Source organism: Equus asinus, chromosome 14, assembly GCF_041296235.1.
Source record: "Equus asinus isolate D_3611 breed Donkey chromosome 14, EquAss-T2T_v2, whole genome shotgun sequence".
Classification (NCBI taxonomy): Eukaryota; Metazoa; Chordata; class Mammalia; order Perissodactyla; family Equidae; genus Equus; species Equus asinus.
The window spans coordinates 30,780,217-30,789,939 of record NC_091803.1 but is presented as its reverse complement, the minus strand read 5'-3'; the positions used below and the strand labels follow the sequence as shown (position 1 = coordinate 30,789,939).

General features: G+C 41.4%; 1 protein-coding gene across 1 annotated transcript in view; it reads right to left on the bottom strand.

The window, feature by feature from the left end:
• Nucleotides 1-9,723, bottom strand: part of LOC106841734 (acyl-CoA synthetase medium chain family member 4) — a 30,092-nt gene that overhangs the window by 2,968 nt on the left and 17,401 nt on the right. Inside the window, exons 4-12 of the mRNA XM_014857881.3 lie at nucleotides 9,170-9,313; nucleotides 8,268-8,424; nucleotides 6,481-6,560; nucleotides 4,879-5,002; nucleotides 3,935-4,015; nucleotides 3,695-3,796; nucleotides 3,092-3,219; nucleotides 2,896-2,995; nucleotides 1,056-1,175 (exon numbers count right to left, since the gene is read on the bottom strand). Of these exons, the coding sequence (XP_014713367.2) occupies nucleotides 1,056-1,175; nucleotides 2,896-2,995; nucleotides 3,092-3,219; nucleotides 3,695-3,796; nucleotides 3,935-4,015; nucleotides 4,879-5,002; nucleotides 6,481-6,560; nucleotides 8,268-8,424; nucleotides 9,170-9,313 (1,036 nt within the window). The remainder of the gene's footprint in view (nucleotides 1-1,055; nucleotides 1,176-2,895; nucleotides 2,996-3,091; nucleotides 3,220-3,694; nucleotides 3,797-3,934; nucleotides 4,016-4,878; nucleotides 5,003-6,480; nucleotides 6,561-8,267; nucleotides 8,425-9,169; nucleotides 9,314-9,723) is intronic.

Here is a 9,723-nt window from a genome sequence, read left to right as displayed (position 1 = left end):
GTCAGCAGAAACTGTTCTGTTTCTACAGTGAAGATGACAGTGGAGCTCTGTCACATGAGATTTTCGTGCAAGTTCACCTATATGGTTTTCCAGAAGAATACAATAATCTCTTTACCCCCTTGCTTTTCCCCAGTTCAGACAGGACCTAGGCCTCTACTGCCCCAGGGAAATAAAGGCCACAGCTAAACGCAAAGAGAAACAGCAAGTTAATTCTTGGCTCTCGAGTTTTTAAGAGCTGGGTGCTGGAGGTTCTAGGGGAGACTTTGAGAGGTAATTTAGAGTATATACAATTTTCCCCTATGCCCTGACTAGATAGTAAAATTCTCTTTGTTCCCCTCCCTCAAGATAGGACTACTGTATTTTAAAATGTCGTCAAACCAACTTTTCTGACAATCAGCTTGTCATTGATTTAGTGAATTTAATGGAGAAAATGTAACTAGTTCTTAGGTTGAAATTCATTGCTTTTTGGCTGCAGTGATGCATGCCAATTGAAATGGAATTCTCATGGAGAGCATCAGGCGCTGTAACAGGAAAGCACTAGAAGTTGCAGTGCCATCTCTTGAGTCTTTACGTAGAATTATTCTTAAATCTCTTTGAAGAAGATGCTTTCAGGAAAGATTCCACAGTTTCTTTGGATAATATCTTCTTCCTGAGCCTTAAATTTGCTCACTTGATACTTAAAGGCATGTGCTTTGGATTTATAAGCGTATTATGGCCCAAGAATACTATGATAGGCGAATCAGGTGCTGTCTCTAAAAACGATCGGCCACCACATTTTTCCTCCTATGGAATGGGACTGATTAGTCCAATAAGGATCCTTAATAGTTGCTTACTCAGTATTGCAGAGTTGATCAAAACTTGGAGTTTATCAAGCATTTGTTGTGTCCTGATATAAAATATTTTAAAGCAAAATTCTTAAGACTAAACAAGTTGAAATAGGTGTCTTCTACTTATGTAATGAGTTGCTATAGTCAAAAGCTAATAAAATGTATATACTTAATAGCTTAGACCCTTGTCTGGTAACACACACTTTAACTTTTGGGCAAAATACTTGCCTTTCTTGGATATTTGTAAGGTGCAGTTGATTTTTTCACATGATCCTGAAGTTCAAGAGTTAATTTCTCTGGGTTGGACGATTTAAAGGGTGCAGATAAGACAACAAAAGCTTTCACTACCTGCAGGAGAAGAGTCAATTTATGTTGACAGGTTGTTTTTCAGACATATCAAGACTTCGGAATGAATGCTAAACCCAGGTATTTTTTATTTGTTAGTAGCAGCATGAGTGGTGAAGGCAAATGCCGGAGATCACCTGTGAACAAAGCTTGGATACCACTGTAAAGTGAGATTTTGGGATCTAATTCCAGATGAATGGTTTGTGAGTGTGAGGAGTGCAGTGGTTCAATGAAGCGGAAGGTTGAGATTTACATGTCACACCTGTATTTAACATTTCCACCAGACTAAACTGGTTTATTTTACAGGCAGTCCTTGATTTACAGATGACTACTTACTCCCATAGCCCTGTACTGTTAGAAGTATGTGGAAGGGGACAAATGGTGCTTCTAGAGAAGATGTGTTTTGGTAGGGGTTTGGGAGGCCTGATGGAGGAAGGGTTTGCATGCTGGGAGATGGACTCTCAGGAAGGGTCGCTCTACCTCTATCGTGTTTTTCTTGCCTGACATTTTTTGCTTCTGTTGGTAATGCTGTTTAAAACCCACCAATTAGATAATTACTGAGGTTAATAAGTATAGTTTACATTATTAATTATTCATACATTCTAACTGGTGTTTACTTCTGATGTTTAGCTGAAATCAGTTATATGAGAGAATGAGAATATGGTGGCAGGAGAAAAATGTTTTGGAGAATGGAATTCATTGAGTGTGGAGGTGGTACAGAAGGTGGTACAGGAGGTGTGAGTATGGGATCCATAGTGTCACTGCAGAGGGTCACTGGTATGTGAACTGGGGTTACAGAAAGATGTGGGAGGATGCTGATAGGCAAACTGCTTCTGAAATTTCACCGCTTTCTGAGTCTATAGGAAACTTCCATGAGGAAAGGAAACTTCTCCCTTCCGTACTCTGACTTCTTCCGACAAGTAAGGCTACTGCTGTCATTCCCTGAGTTCCCTTTCACTGGGTCCTAATTAGGCGTATGGGACTTGTTTGGGAACCTGGCCACAGTCTCCTGTTTGCATTGTTTCTGTGAGAAAATGTCTTCTGAGTTCCATGAGAATCGTACATACAATAATATCCGCTGCTTTTGCCTATGCAGTATCTGTTCCCCCCTTTTGGGTAACAGTACCCTGATTTTCTGATGGAGCATTATCCCACCTTCTCTGTGGTGGGGTTGCCACTCACTCCTACCTCCAATTATGAGCCTGTGATTGAGGTCTGGCTGGTCAGCATATACCATTCCCTAGACCACGTTTAGTTTGTCTGGCAACTGCAGTTCTGGGAGTCACTTGAAACTGTTGGAAAGGGAGCTGTCTCCTTCCCTGTGTACATGTGGAGTTGGCTGGTATCAAGGAGGAAGAACCTGCCTGAATGGAGCCAACATAAAGAACAGCAGAGCCAAGAAATGGCGAGAGACTGTTTTGCTAACTTCACAGCAACCCTTGGATGTAGCTATATCTGAAGACCTCTCTTAGGTGTGAGCCAATAAATTCCTTTTTTTTTCCTTAAATCAGTTTGAGTTGAGTTTCTATCACTCACCACCAAAAGAATCCTAATATATCCCCTTTGGGACACAACTTATTTGTAAAGTTGATTGCCCAGGTACATTTTGCCACGTCTGCCTCATAATGAGAATTACATAACTAATCTTGATTCACTCCTTAGAGTGGTCAAATGGATAGAAGTTGACAATATGAAATTGCTACTTTAGTGACATTCACTCTACCTCTCCTCTGATTGGATCTGGACTACTGACAACAGCTGATTCAACAACTGCTGGGTGTTCAATCAGTGCACTCTCCACTTCAAACGGCCCAATACGGTACCTAGAAGAGGAGAAGAAGCTTTTGGTCACCACACTCCCCAAGTAGGAGATCTCCCCTGGCAAAGTGTTACTTTCTTAAAGTGGAAAATGTACAAACCCAGAGGATATGATGACATCATCGGCTCTGCCAACAAACCAGAAATACCCATCACTGTCCATCACTCCTCTGTCTCCAGTGACATAAAAATTCCCTCTTATTGTGGCGGCAGTTTTCTCTGGATTGTCCTAGAAATCAGAGATAACTTTGGGGATTCATTTGGTCAGAATAGAAAAAGCGGTATGGATCCCAGGAAGTGACTAGTACATTACACGTTGTATTTCTAAAAGAAATTAATTCTTTAAAAAGGTAGTTCCTAATACAGAATACCAGAGGTCCAAGAGTATAATAAAGAGTAAACCTCTCTTCCACCTCTAGTGCTCCATATGCCCCGCTCCCAACTCCACAGCCTGCCCGGTTGTCCTTTCTGAGGACAACCACTGCAACTGGCTTCTTACACGTAGAATTTCATCTTTACAAAACTCTTAGGAGATAGATGATATTCTACCCATTTTACAGTTGATAAAATAGACTTGGGTTTTGTAACTTGCCCAAAGTTACATAGCAAAACATGGTGGATATGAAATTTGGATCCAAGTCTGTATGACTCCCTGTACCACCTTTTCTATTAAAGTCTAAATAGCACATTCTGCATTTTTGTACCACATATTCAGAGAAGAAACAGAAGGGCCGTGTAGACTTTAGTCTGAGGGCGATTTCCCCTTCTTTGCCAGGTGGTAGGATGTTGCCGTTTTCATCTATAATCTAGAATAAAAGAAACAATTTAGGTTCTTAAAATTTTCTTTTCACAAAATGAAAATGGGTTATGAATAGTTGTATAATGAATAGCAGAAACTGTAAAACATTCTCTCTTCTTTACTGAACAAGTCAGATGTCACCCACCTGGACATCATAGGGTAGTACTCCTTTCCCCATGGAGCCCGGTTTAATTTCTTGTCCTTTCAGGTTGGCACAAATTATTCCCTATTGAGAGAACATGTTCTATATAAGCATGTAAAAGTTCATTTTTGTAGCTTTTTTGTTTTTTTGAGGAAGATTAGCCCTGAGCTAACATCTGTGCCAGTCTTCCTCCACTTTATATGTGGGTTGCCGCCACAGCATGGCTGATGAGTGGTGTAGGTCTATGCCAGGTCTGAACCTGTGGACCTGGGCTGCCAAAGGGGAGTGTGCTGAACTTAACCAGTATGCCACGGGGCTGGCCCCATCTGTAGCTATTTTTATCATGACAATGAAACTTGAGACTCAGTTTTGACTCATTTTCCCAGTACTCAAGCTCATCTTGTGAAATATATAATTTTAGACCAGTGGTTCTCAAACTTGAGTGTGTAACAGAATCACCTGGAGCACTGTTAAAACACAAATTGCTGGCCCCATCCCAGAGTTTCTGATTCAGTAGGTCTGGGTGGTGGCAGCGTGTGTGAGAATTTATATTCCTACCAAATTCCCACATGCTGCTGATCCTGCTGGTTTGAGGACCACACTTTGAAAACCAGTCCTTTAGACTAAGCGTACCATTAAGTGCACCTTGGGGCTCTCCGGGGTCCTTCCCAGTGCAATGGAAAGTTGAGCTGCTCAATTCTGACCTTCTCCAACCCCTAATACCTCTGAGACTCTCCTGCGTCAGGAGGAGACAGGAAGACTGTAAGGAATAATCACAATTCCCCTTTGGCAAAATGTAATTCAGCAATTTAGAGGTTGCGCAAGGTGTTCTGGGAAACTCCATAAAAATTTAGAGCAGGATGAGGGCACTTCAGGGGCTCAGTTGACAGTCCTGGGGTTGAAAGGCTCCCAATATACTAAACTTAAACTTTTCCCATTAAACATACCACTTCGGTCTGTCCGTAGCCTTCGTACAGCTCCAGCCCAGTTTGCGCCTTCCACTGTTCCAGCACCTCTGGGTTGAGCGGCTCCCCTCCCGTCAAGCAGTGCTGCAAGTTCTTGAATTTATATCTGGAGAGTCAGAGTTGTGTGGGGTCTTTTGGGAGAGAAATCTGAGTGGCTTCTATTACAAGGTAATTGGGACATTCAAGCAACAAGCAAAGGAACTAGGAGAGGCAAGTCTCAGGAAAGTTCATTCAACGAATATTTGCCAAGCACATAATACATTTCCAGACATTGTTCTAGGCAAGTGGGGCGTGTTAGTGATTAAAACAAGGATTCCTGACAGAGCTTACATTTTAGCAGGCTATTAAAGGGAAAAAAGTAGGAGAAAATGCTAATAATGGTTATGCCAGGTGGCATAACAGCTAATGTTAATCAAGCATTTCCGTCTGTTGTTGTAAGCGCTTTAGGAGCACTCTCATAATCCTCACAGCCCCTGTTTTACAGATGGGAAATTGAGTCTGAGAGAAGTTAAAGAACTTGCCCAAGGCCTCAAATAATAAAGGGCCGAGTTGGACGCTTCCTGGTCTCTCACTAAGCCTGCTGCCGACATTGAATTCTCACCACCACCCAATGAGGTGGCTCTTAATCCTTTCTTTTGGGTGGAGTGAAGGAAGGCTTAGCAAGGTCATCTTCACTGAGGTCACAAGTTAGCCAGTAGCAGAGCCCTGCCTGTTTGACTTGGAGCTTGAGCTTTTAACTGCTGGCCTTACTACTCAGCTGCCCCCAGGACTCGGGTGAAGAAGTCTGAAACAGCCCGACTGTGATACAGTGACGTCCCAACTGAGCAGGAGGGTGTGCTAGGACAGGAATGGTGCCTGTTCAGAAAACCTTCAAATAGCCCTTGAATTACTTTGAGGGCCACAAAGGAGCTGACACTGACTAGGATAAGAGAATGTTCCTATCTGCTTTATTCCGTCTCAGCACTCTCCCTCCTGGATGTCCCCACCTCGGGGAACAGGATGGGCGAGGCTGCACCACTTAATTGAGTCTCTCTTTCTCTCCTCATGTGTTGAATTCATATTAGTTAGATGAATAGACAGTGCAACTCCACTGGATAGTCAGGTGATTTGCCTAAATTGAATATAATCTTCAAGTCCTAAGACTTTATTAGCATCCCTTTAAGGCAGTATAAATGTAGTTGTGTCTTTTGGGGGGAGGGGGTGGGAGTTCTGGGACTGTGGGGCTCTGATTGTCTCCAGGAAAATGTTCGGGTGCCCCTAATTGCTCCTTGTTATTCTGAAACTGGGGGACGATTTTGTTCCCTAGGAGACTTTAGGCAGGCAATACCTGAAGACATTTTTGATTGTCATGACTGGTGGAGTGGGAGGTGCTGCTGGCATCTAGTAGGTAGAGGCCAGCTAGAATGCTGTTCAACATCCTACAATGTATGGGATAGCCCCCAACGACACAGAATTATTCCATCCAAAATGTCAATAGTGTCAAGACTGAGAAAGCCTGGGCTTTCCTGTTCTGAAAAGGGGAGATCTGTGATGCTGGATTGTAGCTTTTGTTTGTGGTTCAAATGGAGATTTCTGCCCCAGTACCTCTTAAGGTCTTTCTGCACAAGCATCCGGTACACAGTGGGCGCGCTGCACAGGGTGGTGATGGGATAAGTGGTAAGCGTCTGGACGATGGAGAAAGACACAGATGTCAGAAGTGGTTAATTAAAGCCCACTACCGGAACTGATGTCTAACCTCTCACTTTCTTTCATTAACCTGTGCCCATCTCATGGTCACTATTAGGAATAAGAAAGCAAATATTTATTAGTTGTCACTAATAGGTGTATGTCTTTTGGAAATTTCCAATTATTGGAAAGAATGTTTATATGTAACAGTAATAGACATACATAATCAAATTCAACAAAAAATAAATTGTTGCATTTGAGCCAACACTGTTTCTATAAAAGACATTGGTGCTTTAGAATGGATTGGTTAAATGCATAAGTAAGGCATTTTTCAGGACTTTTCTTAATTGTTTAAGATTTGCTGGGCTCATTATCCCTCCAGTGCTAAAGCTCAAATAATAACCTAGACATCTTAAATCTGGAGAAATACTAATATTTTAGAGATCCTCTTTCTAGAGAGGTTCACTATGTCATGTAATGAGTTGACAGTTTATATTAAATTTAGGCATTTGGGAAAATGTGTTCAAGATGTATATCTAGGCTGTCTGCATTGTCAGAGATCAAGAATAACTTTTGATCTGTAAGTGAGCATTTCTACTGTGTGTACTTGCTCCCTCAATTCCAACTGTTCTTAGCAAGTGTAGTGTATGTAACTAAGAATAGTGTCAATCTATGACTCATTAAAATATACATATTATCGTTGTAAAATAAGAATATTATTTAATATATCAAGATATGTTAATATCTTAATTATTAATAATTGATAATGTCAATATTTATTATTCATATATCTTATTTAATATAATATTAAATAAGAATATTAAAATAAGAATGTTTTAAATATTCTCATTTAAATATTATAATATATTTAATATTTTATAAGAAACAATATTCTTATTTTATGAAATGTAGATTTTGAAACTGCACAGTTAACTTATCTACTTTAGGGCATTTTGTAAACCTGATGTAGAGATCCAAGTTCTTATGTTACCCTACATTTCTGTTAAGACCCTCAAGCCATCTCATCAGACCAGTTAGCAAAATTGCAGGGTGAGTATAGCTTTTGTTCACACACAGGTGTGGTGCTTATTTAATAATATGTATTTCATTCAACTTAATTGATTTTTCATGGTTGAAAAATAATTGGCCTGAATCACATTTTTCTAAAGGCTAAAGAAATCGGTGTCATCTGAGACCTCAATCTAACTGTCTCTGGCTGAGAAGGAGAGGCATGCCTGGTTTCCAGAATCTTGGGTTCTGAGAATTAACAGAGTGAGAAGCATGGGGTGAGGGGAGAATGGAAGGAGCTGCTCTGCGAGAAAGGTGAGCCCAGCTTCAGTCTCCCCTGCACAGGGCTTCGGATTTATCAGCATTGTCTTTGTTTCACTGAATCAGAAACCAAAGATTTGTTTGGACTTGAGATTTCTGATCTGTTACTTAGAACCAGACTCTTAAGCGGCCAGAGGTTTAGCGACACTAGCGCATCCTGAACAATTTGAAGCAGAAGAGTGAATTTTATACCTGAGAGTGTGGTGGATATTCCCTCTCCACTCGGTTAAATACATTCAAAAACTGAGTCCCTGGAGACTTTGCTTCTTAAAAAGGAATGTTTTCCATAAGCCCAAGAAGCCCTGTCTGCTGAGGAATCATTTTTCTGTGGCTTTGGGAGAGACAAGGGAGAGATGTAGCTAGAAGTCATGACTTACGTCTAGGAAGGTGTCAGTGTCAAACTGGGCCATCCGATGCACAAAGACACAGGCTCCCTGAAGCCAGGAAGAAAACACACTGCCAATGGCAGCCTTGACCCAGCCAGTGTCGGACATGTTCCAAATGATATCTGAGGACTTCAGGTCTAGCCAATACCTAAATGATGCGGAGAAGCAACAAGACACACACACAAAATCAGGAGAGCAAACAAACTGGTGTCTTTGAGAACTGGCCAGAACCTCAGTGGTTGCAGAGGAGGGTCAAAAGAAGCCCCAAGGCAGGGTGAGCGATTTTACCCCTGGCTTTTGTTAGAGGATTTTTTCAGAATCCTAGGTAGTCTGAGAGGGGAGTGGGAAGCTGGGTTTGGCATGATTTTCTGAGTTTGGCCATTAATGCAACAAATATTTATTGAACAAATATTATATGCTAGGCACTGTTCTACCAAGCAAGGTGAGCAAGGTAGACCAGATCTCTGCTCTTATTTTAGGGAGCTAGATAGTGAATGAGCACACAATAAAATGAGTAATTATATAAATCAGTGTCATAATTTCAAATAGTGATAAGTGCTATGAGGAAAATAAAACAGAGTAATGGGATTGTTTTAGGATATCTAGGAGGGCCTCTCTGGGTGGGGACATTTACCTGGCAATGAGGAGAAGGAGCCAGACATGCTGTTGTGAGGACTGAATCATTGTTGACTCCTAAGTTCTTGCTTGATCAGTTGGTGAGATGGTGCCCATTTACTGAGCTAAGTTTGGGCAGGGGCGTCGAGAGTGCTGTTTTGTAGACGTTACGCTGGAGATATCTAAGAGCCATCTTAGCAGAGGCGTCCGCTAGACAGTTGGGTACACGTGCTGGCAGCTCAGGGGAGAGTTTAGCAAAAACAGAGTTTCCTCCCTACCTTCCACAGAGGGTGTAGCCAATTCCAAGGCTGCTCTGAGAGTGCTGGGCCATCTTGGGAGAGCCTGTGGTCCCGCTGGTGAAGTAGATGGCCATTGGTTCTTGACTTCCTGTCTCCACACAGCTGTGTTCTGCAGACGCGGATCTGTAAAATATGGACCCCAAGATGGTGGCTGAAGATGGCAGACCAGTTTAATTCTGATAGTTCTTTCATTCTGTTCCTTATGTCCTCTTGATACCAGAGGATAGTTAATAGAACAGAGCCTAATCCAGAGCCTCGCTGAGAGGAATTTCTGAAGAAATCTTAGAGGGACTTTGCACATCAGTGCTAAGATTTAATAGCTCCTTTTCTCTCTCTTTTTAAGCTCCACCTCCCTATAGGCCAAATAGAAAGGGAAGATAACTTTCAATATCAATAACAAAAGGATGTATTTTATTTATTTAAACTTTTTCTAAGTGCTTTTTTTACCCTATGAATTTTTTAAAATCAGTATTGAATTTTTATAAATTATTATTATTTCAGGAGTTTTTGTGATTTAAAGGACGATCTTTTGG